Source organism: Oncorhynchus keta, chromosome 11 (genome assembly GCF_023373465.1).
Source record: "Oncorhynchus keta strain PuntledgeMale-10-30-2019 chromosome 11, Oket_V2, whole genome shotgun sequence".
NCBI lineage: Eukaryota > Metazoa > Chordata > Actinopteri > Salmoniformes > Salmonidae > Oncorhynchus > Oncorhynchus keta.
Window position 1 is genome coordinate 35,927,243 of NC_068431.1, and position 22,403 is coordinate 35,949,645.

Here is a 22,403-nt window from a genome sequence, read left to right on the forward strand (position 1 = left end):
GCCAAAACTATAGTTTGTGAACAAGAAATTTGTGGAGTGGTTGAAAAACAAGTTTTAATGACTCCAACCTATGTGTATGTAAACTTCTGACTTCAACTGTATGTGAGAGTGAAGTGGCCTGTTTGTGCTGAGTGAGAGGAAGAAAATGGAGCTGTGGAGAGCGGGATGAAGGGATGCATGTTTTGTGACGACGTCTCCTTGTGATGAATGAAATGATCGGGTCTCCTATAAAGTAGTTGAGCTGAACCGAAAGGTCTACTGGTTTTGATCACCAATGCACAACTACAATTCTAGAGGATCCTTGGTGAACATGAAACCAAACCATTGGCCCGGGGTCCTACAAGAATTTGAGTTGTGCACTCCCACAATAAGCCAAAGGGACCTATGTGTTAGCTAGTTTGGTGTGTGTGTCCCTCCCCAGGTGGCCTATTTGGTTCCAGTACCTTCAGCCAGCCTGTGACATCATCCACCAGTAGCGGCTTTGGCTTTGGCGCGCCCAGCGGCACCTCCACCAGCCTGTTCGGCAGCACCAGCACGGGCGGCAGCGGAGGACTCTTCTCCCAGCAGAGCAATGCATTTGGCGCCGCCAAACCAGCCTCTTTTGGCAGTCAGTCTTCTTTTTATTGTCTGGCATTGGTCTTTAAAACCCGTTTACAATAGAATTAGTCAGTAGTACCAATAGGCGTTCCCATTCAAGTAAATGATCTGTGGCCGGTGGGTCAATGGTCATATTAGGTGTTCTATATGGAGTGTGAGTTCAGAGTTCTGTGCCTTTCTCATAGTTCCATGTGTGCAACAATGGCAAATAGAACTTGTTTTGGATTTTGATTATTTTTTGCTGGCACTCCGATGGCCACTCCAGAGCCTTCTATTTAGCCTACCAAATAGTAGTAACTAGAGGGCTCTGGTCTATTCTAGTAATTGTGATTCTCTGCTGGTGTATAATGAGATCATGTGTAATACCTTTGTTTATTTTCTTTTAATATATTAATGTATTTTTATAGCTAGGCTACTCATGATGTATTGCTTGTTTGTGTAATGCTTTTTAAGTGCTTTGAGATTATGAAAAGCGCTATAGAAATAAATTGTAACATTTCAGAAGGATTTTAGATCACTCATGAGGGGCATGTGTTTTCTTAGTCGGGTCACGTCGACATCATAGATGTCTGACTAGATCGTGATGATGTGTGTTTAATTTTTTTTAGCGTTCGGTACGAGCACGGCCAGCAGTGGGGGGCTGTTTGGGGCAACCAACTCCAACCCTTTCGGAGGGGCGTCTACCTCCCTGTTCGGAGCATCAGGGTTTACCCAGCAGGCTGCCCAGCCAGGCACCACCGTCAAGTTCAACGTGAGTTTGGCCTGAGTTTGGTGGGTGGCGGGTGGCACTGACAAGGTGCACAGATGCAGAATGTGTCCCCCATTCAGTGATGCTTGCTTTATGCAAATTGATGTGTGACAGCTGTGGGCAGCCAGCTGCATCCCCTAACCAACCATTAATTAGCCTCCTCTGCTGCTTCTCTCTGTCTGTTCTGTCTGCATCTCCATCAGTTTTAAAATGTTATTTCGCTGGGGTGTGCAGACAGTGATGGGGTTTGTGTTAATGGAGGAAAAACAGAACACAGTCAACCTTGTGCCTTTACGTAACTGAAATCCTCAAGTTTATAGCCCAAACCCCATTCTACTGCGACTGGGCGTGCGTGTTATATGATTTTATAAACCATGTCACGGGCCACAAGTTTTTGGTTTGATAACAAACAGCCTTGTTTAGTCATGGCTAGTTAGCTAACACCCTTGACTATGCACACATTTGGATGGCACAGGAAAAAAAGGATGTAGGGATGTATAGCCTTCTCAAAGAGATTCTTTAAAGGTAGGATGCATATGCCTAATCAATGTAATTGTTAAATCTGAATCAAATATTTTTTTCTGGTGTTCATAATTCTGGTTTCTGCTTAACTTGTGGGAGGGAGCTTGTGTTGGCTAAAGATGGTTCCTCTTAACTGCCACAATGACAATGCAGATCATTTATGCATTTACACTGAGTCCAGGAAACATTAAGATCACCTGCTCTTTCCATGACAGACTGACCAGGTGAAAGCTATGATCCCTTATGAATGTCACTTGATAAGTCCATTTCAATCAGAGGAGATGGGTTGAGGAAGGATTTTTAAGCTTGAGTCATGGATTGTGTATGTATGCCATTCAGAGGGTGAATGGGCAAGTCAAAAGATTTAACTGCCTTTGAACGGTGCACCTACTACTACTATGGTAGTAGGTTCCAGGTGCACCAGTTTCTGCCAAAAACTGCTACTCTGCTGAGTTTTTCCACGCTCAACCTTTTCCCGTGTGTATCAAGAATGGTCCACCACCCAAAGGACATCCATCCAACTTGACAGAACTGTGGGAAGCATTAGAGTTAACATGGGCCGGAATCCCTGTGGAATGCTTTTCACACCTTGTAGAGTCTGTCCCAATGAATTGAGGCTGTGCTGAGGGCAAAAGAGGGTGCAACTCAATATTTGGAAGATGTTTCTAATGTTTTGTACTCTGTGTATATATTCATTACCGGGGCGGCAGGGTAGCCTAGTGGTTGGAGCGTTGGACTAGTCACTGAAAGTTTGCAAATTCAAATCCCTGAGCTGACCAGGTACAATTCTGTCGTTCTGCTCCTGAGCAGGCAGTTAACCCACCGTTCCTAGGCCGTCATTGAAAATACAAATTTGTTCTTAACTGGCGTGCCTAGTTAAATAAAGGTTAAAAAAAAAATCTATAACATTCCTCCTGCACATGGTAGGCCTTTGGATATATGCAAATCAGATATTTTCTGCAGTAGCCTTTTCTATTATGCAGTGAAAGGTGCAGTGTTTCCGCCTCTCAAAAATACGACGGTGTAAAGTTTTCAGTGTTTTTATACATAGTTCTTGAAACGAAGATAATCTTTGAAAACTTACAATCACCAAAATGAAAACTGACAGTCTGGGAGAATCAAAAATTCCAAAAATGCCCTTTTTGTTTTGAGCCACTCACCTAGCATAAGAACACTGCATAAGCCATGGCAAAATGTGTAGCTTTGCAGGAAGTTAGCTTGAAAACAGCAACAGTCTGCGGCCAAGAGGAGGGCCTCTAAATTTTGTGGTCGGAGACCGCTCCATTGGCCACAGCCACTACCACTCGGTGTCGTGATACTTGGCCTGGTATCACATCGTTGGTATTATGACAACCTCATTCTGAAAGTAGGCTAAATGTTTTGCATTTTACAGATTTTTCCAGTGTTTCTGTGCGAAAATAATTATTCTCGCCTTTTTGTGCCCTCACTAGTTTGCATCCCTGCGACCTAGGCTAGCCAACTACACCTGGGCTGAACTACTGTACTAGGACTCTTTGCCATGTGTCGTGTACCAAATGTTATTTCATATGGAATGTACTGTACTTAATGCTCTGACTTTTTACTGTGATCCTAATTCCGAGGTCAGTTTTCTCTGCTATGTGTACAAGTAATCTGTTAAACCTGCTCTAATACAGTAGAGTTTATCCCAATGAATCTCTTCTGCTGTTGTCCAGCCTCCAACAGGAAGTGATACCATGGTGAAAGGGGGTGTGACGACAAGCATCAACACCAAGCACCAGTGCATCACGGCCATGAAGGAGTATGAGAACAAATCACTGGAGGTGGGTCATTGTTAGGCATTTACTTTCACCTGTCCTCTATCTTTCAGATCAGTGAGAATGGAAGGGAAAGAGATGAGGAGAGGGATCCACTTCAGAGTATTGAGATACAGCCAGGCCTCTCATCCCCTCTCTCCTTTGTGGTGTGTTGCCTCTGTGTAGGAGCTGAGGTTTGAGGACTACCAGGCAGGGAGGAAGGGACCCACTAACCCTATGGCTGCACCAACAGGTGGTCTCTTTGGGCCTGCAGCCGCAGCCACCCCCAGTACGGGGACTACAGGGCTGTTTGGCTCCTCAGCCACTAACACAGGCTTCTCCTTCGGCCAGGCCAAAACCTCCTTCGGAACTAGTAAGTCACACAGGCCCATAGACCGAGCCCGAAAGAAAATATAAATACCATAACTTCTAGCGGAATGTTGTAACTCCTTCCCTCTGTCCTCAGGTGCGGGTGGGTTTGGTGCAGCCACAGGCAGTCTGTTTGGGCAGCAGCAGCCCCAGCAGGTCCAGCAGGCAGTCAGCCTGTTCAAGCCCTTCGGCCAGGTCACGACCACCCCCAACACAGGCTTCTCCTTCGGCAGCACCATGGGCCAGCCCCAACAAACCAGCACCATGGTGAGAGCCTACACACACATGTTAATACATGCCTAACATAGTACCATTCCAGTAGAGTAACTTTCTCCATCCCAGGGGGGTCTGTTTGGGGCCACGGCAGCGTCCCAGGCAGGGGGGTTGTTTGGAAACACTGCTCAGACCGCACCAGCTACGGGCTTTGGGACAGGCACTGGACTCTTTGGACAAACCAACACTGCTTTCGGCAACGTCGGCACACAGGTATTAATTGACTCAACTGCTCATGCCTTTACAAAGTTCGGTACAGTATGATTGATGTATATTAATATGGTGTCTGTCTGTGCTCCTATCCCTTGCAGGGCTTGTTTGGTAATAAAACGGCAGGGTTTGGTGTCACCACCACCAGCGCCCCATCGTTTGGCACGGGCACCGGCCTTTTCGGCAACAAACCTACCCTCTCTCTCGGAACAGCTACCAACACATCCAACTTTGGTGAGTTGATAATCTGCCCTTATTTGTATGCACCTAGTACATGCTTATAAACCGTCTGTAGGGCTGGGTGGTATACCGTGTTTTACGATGTACAGGTATGATGCATTGATCGGTTTGGGTTTTTAAATTCTTTAACGATATTTAAATGTTTGATTTGTCAAATGTGATTGGCAACTCTGGAATGTGTAATGTCCATTCCTATAGTTTACTGTGTTTGCTACTTGTCGTCTTTCTCCTACTGCATGCCGTTTCCCACACCACGTTCTATGGACGATGAGTCAAAAGTATCACCTTTTGGACGACATGAGTCCCATTATGCCTGGTGGAACCAAACACTGCATTCCACAGTAAAAAAAAAAAAAAAACTCAACATTTTGAAGCTTTGGAATGGCCTAGTCAAAGTCCCCACTGTGATGTTGTTAGGACTTTAAACGAGCAGATCATGCTTGAAAACCCACAAATGTTGCTGATGTAAAGCAGTTGGCCAAAATTCCTCCAGTGATGTGAGAGACTGATCAACAACTACAGGAAGCATTTGATTGGAGTCATTGCAGTTAAAGGTGGCACAACAACCAGTTGAGTGTCAGGTAGCAATTACTTTTTCACACAGGGGTGATTTATAACTTCAATTATGAAATAAGTTTAATGTTATTTGTTCACTCAAGTTAAAAAAAAAAAATCTTATATTAGGTTTTGGTTGAAGATCAGATAACATTCAGTATTCAAAATATGCATAAGTAGAGAATTAGAAAGGGGGCAAATACCTTTTCACAGCTCTGGAGATGCAGAAAGATGTTGGTGACAAAGACTCTGCTTTCTACAAGTGTTCTATAATTTCACTTCCGTTATTTGGATGGGGATTTGAAATGTTTTAAAACTTGTCAGGGCTTGGGTCCTTTTTTCTCCATTTCCGCCTGACTGACGTGCCCAAAGTAAACTGCCTGTTGCTCAGGCCCTGAAGCCAGGATATGCATATAATTGGTACCATTGGAAAGGACACTGTTTGTATAAATGTTAAAATGATGTAGGAGACTATAACACAATAGATATGGTAGGAGAAAATACAAAGAAAACCAACTGGAATTATTTTTCTTTTGAGATCCCATGTTCATACAATGGAAAGTATAGGGGCATAATGAATTCTCGCTCACAGGATGCAATTCCTATGGCTTCCACAGGAAGCATACCACCCTGCATACCACTGCTGGCTTGCTTCTGAAGCTAAGCAGGGTTGGTCCTGGACGGGAGACCAGATGCTGCTGGAAGTGGTGTTGGAGGGCCAGTAGGAGGCACTCTTTCCTCTGGTATAAAAAAATATCCCAATACCCCAGGGCAGGGATTGGGGACACTGCCCTGTGTAGGGTGCCGTCTTTCTGATGGGACGTTAAACGGGTGTCCTGACTCTCTGAGGTCATTAAAGATCCCATGGCACTTACCGTAAGAGTAGGGGTGTTAACCCTGGTGTCCTGGCTAAATTCACAATCTGGCCCTCAAACCATTACGGTCACCTAATAATCCCCAGTTTACAATTGGCTCATTCATCCCCCTCCTCTCCCCTGTAACTATTTCCCAGGTCGTTGCTGCAAATGAGAACGTGTTCTCAGTCAACTTACCTGGTAAAATAACGGATAAATAAATAAAACAGGGTGTCAGCAGTCTATGTTCAAGGTTTCAGGCTTGTAACTTCCAAAACAAGTAAGAAATATGAGTTTTTGTAGAAGGACACACTTGTAAATTCGTGTTTGAGCGTGCAATGAAGACAAGACGCACCTGCTAATATCGGTTTCCTATTGAACGTACTTCTTTCCGGAATAAATATTTATAGTTTGATTACCTTTTTTAGGGTATCTGAGGAGTCAATAGAAACATATTTTGACTTGTTTTAACAAAGTTTAGCGGTGGACTTTCGGATTCCTTTATCTGCATTTTGATCAAGTGGATAACTCAAATCGATGGCGCCAACTAAATAGATTTTTTTGGGATATAAAGAAGGATTTTATCTAACCAAACAACATGTTATAGCTGGGACCCTTTTGGATGACAAATCAGGAAGTTTTTCAAAAAAGTAAGTGAATATTTAATTGCTATTTATGAAACCTGTGCCGGTGGAAAAATATTGATGTGGGGCGCCGTCCTCAAACAATCGCATGGCATGCTTTCGCTGTAATGGTTACTGTAAATCAGACAGTGCAGTTGGATCAACAAGAATTTAATCTTTCAACCGATATAAGACACTTGTATGTACCTAAATGTTTAATATCCATAATGCTTATGATTTTCATTGGAAGTTGACTCTCTAGCAGGACTTCTAGCCCTAAGAAGTTAAGAATGAAAAGTGAATTGCTTTGCCACATTCTTTGCAATATTACTTTAGTTCCTTGTTACAAACCATGCATATTTTGGAATATTTTTAATCTGTACAGGCTTCCTTTTCCTCTGTCAATTAGGGTAGTATTGTAGAGTAACTACAATGTTCACCCATCCTCAGTTTTCTCCTATCACAGCCATTAGACTAGACTCTGTAACCATTTTAAAGTCACCATTGGCCTCTGTGAAATCCCTGCTGGTTTCCTTCTCCGGCAACCGAGTTAGGAAGGACACAGATCTTTGTTGTGACTGGGTGTAATTAATGAAGTGTACTTAACTTCACCATGGTCAAAGGGATATTCAATGTCTGCCTTTTTTATTTGTATCCACCTACCAATAGGTGCCCTTTGCGAGGCATTGGAAAACCTCCCTGATCTTTGGTTGAATCTGTGTTTGATATTCACTAATCGACTGAGGGACCTTACAATTATCTGTATGTGTGGGGTACATAGATGAGGTAGTCCTAAAGAAAATTATGTTAAACACTATTGCAGAAAATGAGTCCATGCAACTTATGTGACTTGTTAATAAGCAAATTAGTTTACTCAACTTATTTAGGCTTGCCATAACAAAGGGGTTGAGTACTTATTGACTTAAGACATTTCAGCTTTTCATTAAAAATAATAATAATAATTTGTATGAAAAAAAATTAAACACAATTCCACTGACTTTATGGGCTTTTGTGTGTAGGCCAGTGCCAAACAAATCTAAATGTAATCCATTTTAAATTCTGGCAGTAACAGAACAAAATGTGGAAAAGGCCAATGGGTGTGTATACTTTCTTAAGGCACTATCTATATGCCAACAATGACTAATTTATCCTAACCATTACAGATAACAAATCTTAATATAGTGTCAAAAAAACCAAGTGCATTTTAAAATGTATTCAACCATAATATCAACTGGCTATATCGAGGAACACAATCTTCAAAAAGGCAGTAACTGCTTGTGGAAGCCTATGGCATTAGGGTTGGGTGATGTCAACCTTTTGACCTGTTGTGATCTTCCCATAACTTTTATACCCCCCCCCCCCCACAAATGATTTAAAAGTAATAATATATATTTAATAACCCCGCTACGACAGTTTAGCTATAGCGCAAAATCAAATTCAACTGGAGCAATCATGACAGCCATGAGGTAATGGCAAAAAAAATTTAATATCCTTTCGGGTGGAGGAGCAGGACAGGTTTGTGTACGTGTCGGTTTCTATCTGTGTGGCAAGCACATGATGGAGCAGTGACTATCTGAGGAACGGGCTGTCTTTTATTATTTATTATTTAACTTGGCAAGTCAGTTAAGAACAAATTCTTATTTTCAAACCCGGACGACACTTGGCCAATTGTGCACTGCACTATGGGATTCCCAATCACAGCCGGATGTGATGCAGCCTGGATTCGAACCAGGTACTGCAGTGATATGTAGTGTCTTAGACCACTGCGCCACTCGGGAGTCTTAACGTAGTGAGCTCGATTATAGGCCTACATAATGGGCTGGGTAGACGCAGTCTTAATTCTTATTTTTTTACATTAAAAATGTTGACAATTAGCAGACGCTCTTATTCAGAGCGACTGACAGTAGTGAGTGCATACATTCTTCAGCATTGAATAATTGCTTTATTTGCTTCAAAATAAATAACAAATGTATTGTTTATGCCATATCTCAATAAGCTGTGATTATAGCTTATACTTTCATTGTTATTTTTGAAGTTCAACCTCTCATGGAGTCTTACAGCTCTTTGGTCTTGGCCATAGTGGAGTTTGGAGTGTGACTCTTTGAGGTTGTGGACAGCTGTCTTTTATACTGATAACATGTTCAAACAGGTGCTATTAATACAGGTAACAAATGGAGGACAGAGGATCCTCTTAAAGAAGTTACAGGTCTGTGAGAGCCAGAAATCTTGCTTGTTTGTAGGTAACCAAATACTTATTTTCCACCATAATTTGCAAATAAATTCATTAAAAATCCTACAATGTGATTTTCTGGATTTTTTTCCTTCTCATTTTCTGTCATAGTTGAAGTGTACCTATGATGATAAATTACAGGCCTCATCTTTTTAAGTGGGAGAACTTGCACAATTGGTGGCTGACAATACTTTTTTGCCGCACTAGGTGTTTAATTTTATTTTTAACAGCTACAAGATACAGTAGTTAAGGAGTGTATGTTATATAAAAACAATAGGTGTATGCTATAAGCCTAATGGCCATCCATGCAGCAGAGTGAATGCTATACAATATTTTCTGACTGGATATTTTACACTGCTTTGGTGGAATTATTATCTAGTCTCTCTGGCCTGCATTCTGCTCTTGTGAATTTCACTGTTTTATTTGACATTTTCAGCGTGGAACCTATGTTTAGGGGTGATAGAATTGGTTAGCTTAGGCTAAATGGCACTAGAAGTTCGCAAAGTAGCCTAAGCGGAGAAAAGATGGGATGCAATTATTCCAAAACTAGCTCGTTGTTGGAACACACAGTATTTCCCTACTTCAATCAACTATTTCATTTTGAATTTGTAATAAAACTAGCATCATTTGGCAAAGAATGTAGCTTGTGTATGTATCTTGTCAGTTATGTTTTTATAGGCATTTATTTCTGTAGCCCTAGCGGATGCTTGTGGGAAGCGATTGGAATGCAATTGAGTAAGCCTTAGAGGGGAAAGGGAATTTGAGGAGAAGGACTGTTACTTAGCTTTTCAGTGTTTTACCCTGTAAATGCACATGTACAAATAAAAATTAATGTCTTCAATACATTTTTTTAATATATAATTTTTGGGACACAATTTCACTGGCCTATTCGGGCAGCCACAAAGCACATTCCACCAAGTAATTTTACAATATGTATTTTTTTTAATCTATGGTTAAAGATGGTACTCGAACAGACATCAACTCAATTACTCATTCCCATCCCTATTAGTTTTTGTATCTTGTCTGCAAACTACTGCTTGTTTTGTCTTTTCTTAGCAAGTTCTGGCCAAAAATAAATTGTTAGCCACCAATTGCTAGTTAGCTGGCGAGCTAGCTTGTGAAATGTCAGAGCAAATGTAGCTTGCTAATACAGCCTGGTACTGGTGTAGGCATAAATGAGCATGTTTTTGCAATGGTATATTTAAAATCTGATATAACATCTAATTAGGATCCCCTGGAAACACTGACCAACACTTTGGTTCCTACCCTGTCAATAATTCCTCCCTGGCTTATTCATTCTTTGCCATGTCAAACAACAATGTATTCAAGGTGCTGCCCACTATATTCCAACTAGAATTCGATTAATCATTCGATTTTCCAACATTTTACTAGGCCTAGATGTTTTGCACATCATGCTGCTCTGTGTGGCACAGTGTGGAAATAACAAAAATGCAGAAATTCATGAACATGTTTGAGGTTGGATTGAACTTTATAAAACAACCAGACTGGAGAGAGCCATTGAAATCACCTTCTAATTACTACTCATAAAGCATATTTAGAACTTTCATTGTTAAAAAATATTAGAGGCCGTTATACAGTAACAACATGAGAAATATTGTGAAATGATATTTTGGCCATATCGCCCAGCCCTACTTATATTGGCTATGTCAGTGACCATGTTGTTCTTCTCTCTGTGTTGTGTGAAGGTTTTGGACCCACTGCTGCTGGTGGAAGCCTTTTTGGGAACAAGACTGCAGCAGGAGGACTAGGGATGGGAGCCAGCTTTGGAGCAGGTATGAACAGATGACACTTCCAGAGCACAATGGGCCTGGCATACATTTGGTAGTGAAATATAATGTTAACTTCTCATGTATCATATGGAAGATAATAAATAAACCACCAATGCATCAAATATCCATCACGTAAAAAATAGCATAATCAAAGACCTGCCTTTTTGGATGTGACATAATGAAGACTCGGGTAAAACTGTCATTAGTCTGTGTGTTTCTCTGAGCATGTATGTTCTGTGTTTGTCAACAGTTGGCACTGGTCAGATGTCTCTGTTTGGGAATAACAAGACACTGGGTTCCACTCTGGGAACAATGGGAGGTTTTGGTGTGCAGGGATTCAGCACAGGAAACAGCACTCTGGGCTTCGGAGCGCCACAACAGCCCGTTGGTAAATACCACTTATGTCTATCACCACCTCTCTATCCAGTCTGAAGCTGAATGTGAAAGCACATCCCTCGCCCTTTCCTCTAGTACAGTGGTATTCAAACTATTTCACCCCCCCAATAATTTATTGCCACCCCACCACACCCCAAATCTAATAACACAAGCATCAAATCTGTTAATTTAGATTTTCTCTGGATAACATTACACAATGTGGTGTGAACTTCCCAATTCTTATGCCTGTTTCACTTGTCTCTCTACTCAGCGATGACGGACCCTAACGCGGTGGCGGCCCAGCAGGCAGTGCTGCAGCAGCAGATCAATGCTCTGGCCTACTCCCCCTTCGGAGACTCCCCCCTCTTCAGAAACCCCCTCTCTGATGCCAAGAAGAAGGAGGAGCGTCTGAAGCCCACTAATCCGGTGGCCCAGAAGGCGTTGACCACACCAACCCACTACAAACTGACACCGCGACCTGCGACACGTGTTCGGCCCAAAGCTCTGACATCATCGGGCTCCTCCAAGTCCCAGCTGTTTGATGGGTTGGATGACGACGAGCCTTCCCTCACCAACGGTGCCTTTATGCCCAGGTAGGTGTCTGTCTGTGGAAATTTGCTTCTAACTAGTTCACATGTTTCTGTTTCTACTGATTTACTGAATTCAGCTGTTTTCTGTTATGTTTTTCTAAGCGGATACTAGAACTTGGGTTTTCAATAGCTTTTCACCTCTTGCATGTAACGTCTTGTATGAGCTGCATCTATATGCTTCTGTCTGTCTGCTGACTGTGATGTTGGTGTATGTTACCTGATGTGTGTATGTTGTCTGATCTGTGTTTCTCTGTGATATAAACTAGGAAGAGCATCAAGAAGCTGGTGCTGAAGAACCTGAATGGCAGCAGCCTGTACAGCAGCCCAATCAACAGAGACTCCGACGACCTGTCTTCTCCACCAGAGTACCCCCTCAACGGACTCGGGTCAGAGACACACACACACACACACACACACACACAGTTAACATTTCAAATATTTATCTGTGGAGTGTTGGTTGCTGACCATGTCTCTCCCCTACAGTGCCAGTGTGGATGAGGATGATGATGATGTGAGGGAGGTGGTGGAGGGAGGAGCTGAGAACGACCTGGAGACCAAGTTCTACGCCAAGCCTAACCTACAGGACACCATCTCAGAGCTCAATGGGATGGGGGCTGGGGGCAGGAACGGGCTTGAGGTGAGCTGATCGTGATCGTAAAAAAGGAGTAGACAGACAGTGAATATGGTTGTCTCAATGACACCTGATTCCCCATAAAGGGCACTTCTTTTTTGGGCCACGCTCCTCAGATAGTGCACTACTTTAGACATTTTTAGCAAGACTGTTCTGAACCTGCCTCCTCTGATTTCAGGTGAGCAGCGAGGACGTATCGCTGGGAGATGACTCAATACAGGAGGAGCGAGTGGAGGGCCCCCCCCACCCTGCAGGTATCGTTCTGGGCCGTGTGGGCTACTACACCATCCCTGCCATGGACGAGCTGGCAAAAATGGTGGACGAAAACGGGGTGTGTGTGGTGGAAAACTTCACCGTGGGCAGAAAAGGTAAGCCTCTGGATTGGTCGGGTGGACACTGCTCTTTAAAAAATATTGATTGATTGCTCTCTGATTGGCTCTCAGGTTACGGCTCTGTGTTCTTCCATGGTGAGGTGAACGTGACTGGGCTGAACCTGGATGAGATTGTCCACTTCAGGCGTAAAGAGGTCATTGTCTACCTTGACGACAAGAACAAGCCCGCTGAGGGGGAGGGGCTCAACAGGTCAGTGATAGGATGGGACAGGGACTCTTTCTCCCCTTCACAGTGGGGACATTGTCATTATCAGTTTCCTTGTAATGCAATCATCACAGATGTCATAAACTGATTTGACATATATTCTGATAGTGATCACAGCTGAGGCATAACTCAAGTTAATATTCTCCTTATTTCCTCTCCCTTTCTCTCATCCTTGACTGGGTCTCTTTACTAACCCCATATTCTTCTTTCTCCCTTACTCGTCCCCTCTCCCAGGCGAGCAGAGGTGACTCTGGATGGGGTGTGGCCTAATGATAAGACCACCTGTACTCAAATAAAGAGCCGTGAGCGTCTGTCTGAGATGAACTATGAGGGCCGCCTGGAGAATGCCTCACGCAAACAGGGCGCCCGCTTCCTCGAGTACCGCTCGGAGACGGGGTCCTGGGTGTTTGAGGTAAGCATGCCTCGACGCACACAGTGTCTGTGTGAGTCAATTTCTCCCTTCCATGTCTAACTCTTCTCTCCCTGTGTCTGTAGGTGGCCCATTTCTCTAAGTACGGCCTACAGGACTCTGACGAGGATGAGGAAGTCCCTCTCAAATTGGACCCCAAGAAGCTGAAGACAGCAACAAGACTTCCACCAGGGCTGCTGCAGCTGCCTCCCTCCCAGCAGCAGGTGGCACCACAGGCTCAGGTAGACTGAGCAGCACAGTGCGCCCATCCACACTGACAGTCATACTCACTGCTCTCTACATCACCTGGATGGCCTTAGTCAATATACAACCTAAATATCCCCAATGATCTGAAAAGAAGCAGTGTTTCCTTTCCACTACCACTACCACATGCAGTGTGTTGGGGTCCTCTGTCTATATCTCTGTTTCACCACTCCTATTATGGGTTTTATTCAATAGGTTTCTATGAAAAAAGGTTTTACGTTTGGTAGCCCTGGATGATGGGTGTCTCTGCACCCCAATAAGGCTCTTAAACATCAATCTGACATCACATGAAGAGATGGGAAACATCCACATGTTCAATATATCAGTGGTGTGGGGAGGTCTGAGTTCTCCTCTCCGCCCAGGTTCACCGGTACCTGAGGTGCCGCAACTCACCAATCACAGACAGGAGGTGGGCAGGGTGGATTGCACAAGTCTGTCAGTCCTGGTTAGTGGTTAAGTTCTGCCCCTCACAACCGATTCAGAATGCACACCTTCATCTGTTTTCTAAATCTTAAATATCCTGAGCTTAACATCAGCCTGGATCACTAGCAAAGGCATTAAGTAATTAGTGTTGAATGAGGTTTCTGGATAAAAATAAATCATACTGACTTAAGGAAATGTTTAACTCTGAAGTTGTTTTTTATTTTTCTTAAATTAAATCTGTATTGTAATTTTTTTTTTTTTTTACCAACTGTTAGTCTCATCTGCTAGGTGTTTAAAGTAAAAAAGATACAAACTGATTCATTCGGATTATGGTAACTTCAGAAAACATCACACTACCAAGGTTGTACCTCATTAAAATCCAGTATTAATGCAGAGATGTTAAACCTGAAAAATCTCTTCAATTTCATAGTTGCTTATGTTTTATCTTTTTTTGTCAAACAAGCTTTAAAAAAATTACCAAAGATGAGTGATGTGCGATAACCTGCAGTTCTTGGGCAACTCTGCCAGTCCTGCAGAATATATTCAGGATTAGGTCTTCTGTCTGGTTGAGGGTTTAAGAAACTACTACTCTTGAGGTATTATTGACTCAAGCTACGACTTATCTTATTATGGAAAACCTGCTCCTATAAACATCTGTGATATCTGATAATAAACTCATTAAAGATGACACATTCTGCTGGTCTGTCAGACTTGTGTATGTAGAGAAGAAAAGAATGCTCATTGAGAGTGATGTCCACCATATGTGGTCTTCTAGTCCACACACCTGTACCATCTGCTCTGACCAGTGGAGCTCACTGACCTGGAACCAACTGCTCTGAATACACATACTGACATTTTACATTTACTTACGTAATCTGATAACACTAAACTGATTTTGTCTGTGTGTCTCTCTTCTTGGTGTTTGGCGGCACTGTCCCTGCTGTGTTGTTTGTCGACCTGCTGTGTGTACAGTCCACAGCAGTGTTGGAGCTGCTGAATCGCATGTCGGAGGTGGACAGTGATATGGCCGACATTACCCAGGATGGCCCAGGGGAGAGCATGTTGCGGGAGGAGGAAGGGGAGAGTGGCATGGGGGAGAAGGGAAGTCTGCTGGGTAATGTGACCCCTTCGGAACCTGACTCTGTCTCAGCGTCCAGTCAGATCGCCTCCTCGCTGGGGATCAACCCTCACACACTACAGGTAACATACTACTGTACACCCTCATGCGCCACTTGTTTAATGATGTGGGTGGGTGGTGTGTTTTCTCTCACTCGCTTCGTGACGGTAGTGTGTGCTTCCCTTTTCTCAGATTATGAAGGCATCCCTGTTTGCTGAGGCCGATGATGGTGACATGTTCCAGGAGCAGGGAGGGATGACAAGTTCTCTAGATGTGGCCTCTCCTCGCATCCACCTGCCTGGCACGCAGGTCAGGCCCTCCAGTAAGTGTTACACACACAGCCCAAACACTGATTTTAAACCCTCACAAACAGTCACCATCCTTTACTTACAGACCCTAATAGGCCTAAAATGCTAATATAGCAGTCCTTCTGAATGAAGCTTTACAGTTGGATGAATTACAGGTGGTTTTCTTTGATTGTGTTCATCAAGTTCTCCCCCTCCCCCCCCCTTGCTTTCTCTCTCTCCAGTCGGTGGTCTCCTGCAGACTCGTTTCAGCGGTGCCGGTCTCTTTCAGCACCCTGACGTGCCCTCCGGTGGGGGCCTTCCCGGCAGGCTGTCCATGTCTCGGGTGTCGCCGGCGGTGCCTGAGCCTTCACGGGTCTCCCCCTGGCCCTCTTTTCTTTTGCTTGCCCCACCAGCCGAGGCCACTGTACGGACAGTAGGGGCTCGGCGCCTGGGGGGACCTGTGGACCCAGAGAACTCAGTCACACTTGGGAAGGTATTGATAGCTATACTTCTAATGTGTTACATTTCCTGGAACTTTCCCCAAATTCCCAGGTTTTTTTAAAACTCCTGGTTGGAAGATTAACAGAATTAAGAGGGACTAAGTAGGAAATCTGGAATCCTCCAACCAGGATTTCTGGAGAACCTGGAAATTTGGGGAAAGTTACTGGAATTTTTGCTAGACACTTCATGATACAATTGTAATAGTTAAGAGTTTAAATATCAGGAACAGTAGACTGATTTACACAAGGATACATTCAGCAACTTTACATCAAGGACATTGAGTTTTGCTGGATAATTTTAATGATTCCACTGTTTATTATGTGTGAATAGGGCTGTAAAGTATGGGTTGTTGTAATCAATCCATTCCCATCCATCCAGGGCCGTCTTCTGATGGATGCGGCTTTGTTCACGGGCCGGTCATTTCGGGTGGGCTGGGGTCCTGGCTGGACTCTGGTCCACTGTGGAGACGGGATAAGTGGGGCCGGGGACAAGGAGCAGGACCACGGAGACACAGGAGCTGCAGGCTTTGGATTCCTGCCCAAACTTGCCAAGAGTAGACTGTAAGCAACACACAAACCAGACCACTGTCATCAGACCACTTGAGCAGCAGCATACCTCCCTGAACCCCACTACTGGCTTGCCTCTGAATCTAAGCAGGGTTGGTCCTGGTCGGTTCCTGACTGTGACCAGATGCTGGAAGAGGTTTTGGAGGACCAATAGGATGCACTCTTTCCTCTGGTCTTAAAAAAAATATCCCAATGCCCCAGGGCAGTGATAGGGGACATTGCCCTGTGTAGGTTGATGTCTTTCAGGTGGGACGTTAAAACGGGTGTCCTGACTCTGGTCACTAAAGATCCCATGGAACTTATTCTAAGAGTATTGTTAACCTGGGTGTCCTAGCTAAATTCCCAATCTGGCCCTCATACCATCATGGTCACCTGATCATCCCCAGCTTACAATTTGGCTCTTCTCTCCCCTGTAACCATTACCCAGGTTGTTGCTGTAAATTAGAATTTGGTCTGTCAACTTTCTAGTAAAATAAGGGTTAAATAAAATAAATAGAAAATCTACACAAGTGTGGGAATGGGATCCAGACTCGTATGAAAGGACTGTTTTGAGGTTTGTTTAGAGAGATCAAAACTAAAGCCTAAACATTCCTCGTTCCTCTCCTCTATATCCATCTTTCTCCCCATCCTTCTGTGTTTCACTGTACAGACTGTCAGACAGTCCATTCAAGGTGGTGATTGAGCAGGTGGTTGGTCTGGAGCCGAGGAACAGTGAGGAGAGCCAAGCGGTGTACCAGCGGCCCCTGGAGATCAGCCTGAAGCACAGCAGCATCAGTACAGAGGGGGCCTGCCCCTTCATCCAACCCCAGAGTGGTGTGGCCGCCCTGCACGAGTACGCAGAGTGGATTACTGACCTCAACCAGGAGGCTGGAGATGGTAAGAGATGCAACACACACACAATGGTAGATGGTGTACATTCATTATTGGTCCAATTCCAAAACTTCCCTATTATTCTGACATCACCCCTGTATATTTCTGTTTTAATCCTCTCTCCCATGGCAATCTCGATGTGTTCAGATATATAAAAAAAGAATATGCTTGCTAGTGCTATCCTCTTTATGTCCATCTCCATGTAGCAGTCCTGGGTCACTGGGCACAGGTGTGGACACTGTGTGAGGCCCTGTGGGGCCGACGGTGTTCGGCAGGGCCTGGTACCAGTGGCTACCTGCAGCAGATGGAGAGGAGAAGGAGCTTCTCAGCCTGGCTGTCCCACAGTGCCACCCAGAGGATCGAGCAGGAAGTGGGCCTGAACCAGGGGGGAGGAAATGTGGAGGCCATCTTTAGCTACCTGACTGGACACCGGATCAGTGACGCCTGCAGGCTGGCTCAGAAGAGTGGTGAGGAGAGGGGGGATTGGAGGGGTGACAGAGGTGGGGGGATTGGATATTGAGGATGTTGAGGAAGGGAGATCAGGAAGACGAGGGAATGGATGGAGCAGGGGAGGGGTAGGAAACTAAACCCTGCTGCATACCAAGTGGTGTCTTACGAAACTGTTGGGACAGGTTGTAGGATTTCATTAAGTTGTCTTAAACCTGTGTGTAGGGGACCACCGTCTCTCCCTGCTGCTGTCCCAGGCAGTGGGCTCTCAGTACGGCCGGGAGCTGCTGGCACTGCAGCTTGGAGACTGGAACAGGATGCAGACAGACTCTTTCCTGCTGGAGGAGAGGCTACGGATCTTTGCCCTTCTCGCTGGGAAACCTGTAAGTAACTGTGTGCCCAGCTCTTGCCGTTCGTTGTGTTCAGACCGCCATTAACTGGATTGTCGTGTGTGTGTAGGTTTTGCAATCCACATAATTTGTTGGAAAATACATGAATGATAAATGTTTTCTGAGCTGTATGTACTGGTCTCTAGGTGTGGCAGTCTACAGACTGTGTGGTGAATGTGTGTTCAGAACTGGACTGGAAGCGTTGTATGGCGGTCCACCTGTGGTACATGCTGCCTCCCACCGCCTCCATTGCTGAAGCCCTGGTGAAGTACGAGGCTGCCTTCCAGGGCTCTGCTGAGGGTCAGAAGTATGCCTGCGCCCCCCTTCCCCCCTACCTCGACCAATCACACCAGCCGGACATGGAGGAGGAAGAGTCTAAACGGCCGCTTTACGATATCTGCTTCCACCTGCTCAAACTCTACAGCGACAGGTACTACACTACCCACAACACACTGCGCCTACATACACTTCTCACAATGCACTGTATATGTTTCTCAAAATTATTTTGCTTTACTAAGGGGTGGAGTGGGGCTGTAGGTTTCTCTGACTAGAACTAATCCTACATTATCGTTATCAAGCAGATTTAACAGAATAACAGTAAACTACCTCTAGAGTCGGGTTTAAGTGATGGCTCTCTCTCCCTCGTAGGCACTACAGCCTGCAGCAGTTGTTGGACCCCCTGGCGGTGACGTGGGATCGTCTTGACTACCGTCTGAGCTGGCACCTGTGGTCGGTCCTGCAGGCGCTGCACTACACACACCTCAGCCCGGCCCGACAGGACCTCATACACACCAGCTATGCTGCCCAACTGGAGAGTGCTGGCCTCTGGGACATGGCCATCTACGTACTGCTGCACATACCTGACAACACGTACGTACACTACATGACCAAAAGTATGTGGACACCTGCTCGTCGAAACATTTCATTCTAAAATCATGGGAATTAATATGGAGTTGGTCCCCCCTTTGCTGCTATAACAGCCTCCACTCTTCTGGGAAGACTTTCCACTAGATGTTGGGGACTTGCTTCCATTCAGCCACGAGCATTAGTGAGGTCGGGCACTGATGTTAGGCGATTAGGCCTTGCTCACAGTCTGCATTCCAATTCATCCCAAAGGTGTGCAATGAGGTTGAGGTCAGAGCTCTGTGCAGGCCAGTCAATTTCTTCCACACCGATCTCATTTCTGTATGGACCTCGCTTTGTGCATTTGGGCATTGTCATGCTGAAACAGAAAAGGGCCTTCCCCAAACAAAGTCCGAAGCTATAGAATCTTCTTGAATATCTATTTTATGCTGTAGCATTAAGCTTTCCCTTCACTGGAACTAAGAGGCCTAGCTCAAACCTTGAAAAACAGCCCCAGACAATTATTCCTCCTCCGCTAAACTTTACAGATGGTGCTATGCATTGGGGCATGTAGCGTTCTCCTGGCATCTGCCAGACTCAGATTTGTCTGTCGGACTTTCAAATGGTGAAGCGTGGTTTGTCACTCCAGAGAGCACATTTTCCACTGCTCCAATGGTGGCGAGCTTTACACCACTCCAGCCGACCCTTGGCATTACTCATGGTAATCTTAGTCTTGTGTGAGGCTGATCGTCCATTTAATTTAATTTTACCTTTATTTAACCAGGTAAGCTAGTTGAGAACAAGTTCCCATGGAAACCCATTTCATAATGCTCCCGACTAACAGTTTTTGTGCTGACTTTGCTTCCAGAGGCAGTTTGGGAACTCTAGTGAGTGTTGCAACCAGGGATGGATAATTTTTATGCGCTTCAGCGGTCCTGTTTTGAGCTTGTTTGGCCTTCCACTTCGCAGCTGTGCTGTTGTTGCTCCTAGATGTTTCCACTTCACAATAACAGCTTAGTTGACCAGTGCAGAAATTTGACAAACTGACTTGTTGAAAAGGTGGCAATCCTATGACGGTCCCACGTTGAACATCAGAGTTCTTCAGTAAGGCCATTCTACTACCAATGTTTCTCTGTGGAGATTGCATGGCTGTGTGCTCAATTTTATACACCTGTCAGCAACGGGTGTGGCTGAAATAGCTGAAGCCACTAATTTGAAGGGGCGTCCTCATACATTTGTGTGTGTGTGTGTGTGTGTATATATGTATGTGTGTATATGTATACATGTATATGTATACGTATATATATATATATATATATATATATATATATATATATATATATATATATATATATATATATATATATATATATATATATATATATATATATATATATATATATATATATAATGTTCCCCGGGCACCGAAGATGTGGATGTCGATTAAGGCAGCCCCCAGCACCTCTGATTCAGAGTGGTTGGGTTAAATGCAGAAGACACATTTCAGTTGTACAACTAACTAGGTATAAGCAAACCATGTGTGTGTGTATGTATGTAACTCATACATAGGGACACATGGTTTTCTTATACCTAGTTAGTTGTACAACTGAAATGTGTCTTCTGCATTTAACCCAACCCAACCACTCTGAATCAGAGGTGCTGGGGGCTGCCTTAATCGACATCCACATCTTCGGTGCCCAGGGAACAGTGGGTTAACTGCCTTGCTCGGGGGCAAAATGACACATTTTTACCTTGTCAGCTCAGGGGTTTGATCAAGCAACCTTTCGGGTTGTTGGCCAAATAATCCTACCCGCCAGGCTACCTGACGCCTAGACATGAGGAAGGTTAAGTTGATGAGTGAGAGGAGAGTTTGAGGGTCAGTGCTCTCAGCAGATAACCTGAATGGGCTGACAAGGATTCATCATAATCTCACAAGTGCTACTGTGACCAGCTGGGTTCAAAGTTCAAACCCGACTCGTCTGCGCAATGTGTTAGCCCTCTGTGCTCGGTGAGCTAAAGGAAGTGATCATGTCTCAGGAAAGCTTACACATTACGTGAGCAAGCACTGTTGGAAAACTTAAAACATGTTCACTTGTTAACTTCATATGACTTTACATGTCTTTGTCCTCTGTCCAGGCTGCGTGAGCGGGCGGTGAGGGAGATGCTGCGGCTGCACTGCCCCCTGCTGGAGACTGAGGAGTCTGCCAAGAAAGAGCACTTTCTCACAGAGAGACTCCTGATCCCAGAACAGTGGCTCCACCAGGCCAAAGCTACCAGAGCCAGAAGAGACACAGACCGACACGGAGAGGCCCTTCACCTGTACAGAGCAGGACACTGGAACCTCTGCCACAGTCTGGTCATGCAGCACCTTGCCTCAGGTGTGCATGTAAACACGCACGCGCGCACACACACCCAGACAACCTCTAACCCTGTTTCCCTGTCTGTGCGATTGCCCCTGTAGATTGCATCATTAATGATAATCATGAGTACCTCTTGAAGTTCCTGGAGGGGCTTGCAGTTCCTGAGTGCCGTGCTGTGATCCAGGACTGGGACACGGCGGGCAGAGTCTACCTGGACTACATCAGAGTCGTACAGACCCTACACGCCATACAACAGGTAGGTGTGTCTGTCTGGACTACACTACAACAGATATGCATACCATACTGTGAGTTTGGGGGATTTTGTCTGCGCGCTAAAGATTTCTAACCCCAAAATCGGAATTTGTCACTTATGCTCTCCTAAATCAGTTGCGCTAGCTGTAGCCATGTGCCGTCGTGATTCCCAAAAGATGCAGGAAAAAAGTTAGTCGCCACATTATCCCAGCTCAATTAACCTAAAATTCACCTTGAAATTTGCAAAATAATCAGCACGTCCAGACATTTGAAAGCTAGTCCCACAGCGCATCAGCTAGAGCCACTTGTCTGTCTTCTTCATTATGTTCACTCAATTACTGTTAATTATGTTAGCCAATTATTTATGCTGCTAATCTCCTGATAATTTGTCTCTGTTAAATACAGATGGACAATAGTGGCTATGAGCTGGAGCACTCGCACATTTAGGTGTCTTTGGGCATGTTAATGGGAGGGTGTTTCTACTGTGTACTCAGATTAACATGGCTGTTTATCAGCTGGAATGGTATATTCATCAGTCACTCTCTCTCTCTCTCTCTCTGTTTGTGTGTGTTCAGATGGACAGTACTGGTTATGAGCTGGAGTGTCTACACACTGAGGTGAAGTCACTCTGCAGCAGGATAGAGCTCCTCCCTTGCTCCACCGCCAAGGACCGCCTCGCCCAATCAGGTGAGGAGA

General features: G+C 44.7%; 1 protein-coding gene across 7 annotated transcripts in view; it reads left to right on the forward strand.

The window, feature by feature from the left end:
• The window catches only part of LOC118390124 (nuclear pore complex protein Nup98-Nup96-like), a 28,098-nt gene that overhangs the window by 4,302 nt on the left and 1,393 nt on the right, over positions 1-22,403 (forward strand). For 4 of the 7 annotated variants that reach the window (XM_035780374.2, XM_035780373.2, XM_035780376.2 and 1 more), the window contains 28 exons: positions 422-607; positions 1,206-1,348; positions 3,562-3,669; positions 3,829-4,015; positions 4,109-4,278; positions 4,354-4,497; positions 4,596-4,728; positions 10,703-10,789; positions 11,037-11,174; positions 11,433-11,754; positions 12,018-12,137; positions 12,235-12,388; positions 12,561-12,750; positions 12,826-12,964; positions 13,214-13,391; positions 13,475-13,630; positions 15,048-15,275; positions 15,385-15,514; positions 15,722-15,972; positions 16,359-16,540; positions 17,196-17,422; positions 17,623-17,883; positions 18,089-18,246; positions 18,399-18,682; positions 18,901-19,122; positions 21,232-21,473; positions 21,557-21,711; positions 22,283-22,394. In XM_035780374.2, the coding sequence (XP_035636267.1) occupies positions 422-607; positions 1,206-1,348; positions 3,562-3,669; positions 3,829-4,015; positions 4,109-4,278; positions 4,354-4,497; positions 4,596-4,728; positions 10,703-10,789; positions 11,037-11,174; positions 11,433-11,754; positions 12,018-12,137; positions 12,235-12,388; positions 12,561-12,750; positions 12,826-12,964; positions 13,214-13,391; positions 13,475-13,630; positions 15,048-15,275; positions 15,385-15,514; positions 15,722-15,972; positions 16,359-16,540; positions 17,196-17,422; positions 17,623-17,883; positions 18,089-18,246; positions 18,399-18,682; positions 18,901-19,122; positions 21,232-21,473; positions 21,557-21,711; positions 22,283-22,394 (5,007 nt within the window). Of the gene's footprint in view, positions 1-421; positions 608-1,205; positions 1,349-3,561; positions 3,670-3,828; positions 4,016-4,108; positions 4,279-4,353; positions 4,498-4,595; positions 4,729-10,702; positions 10,790-11,036; positions 11,175-11,432; positions 11,755-12,017; positions 12,138-12,234; positions 12,389-12,560; positions 12,751-12,825; positions 12,965-13,213; positions 13,392-13,474; positions 13,631-15,047; positions 15,276-15,384; positions 15,515-15,721; positions 15,973-16,358; positions 16,541-17,195; positions 17,423-17,622; positions 17,884-18,088; positions 18,247-18,398; positions 18,683-18,900; positions 19,123-21,231; positions 21,712-22,282; positions 22,395-22,403 lie in introns of those variants that run through there. The other 3 variants (XR_004826916.2, XR_004826915.2, XM_035780377.2) reach the window with 3 other exon arrangements.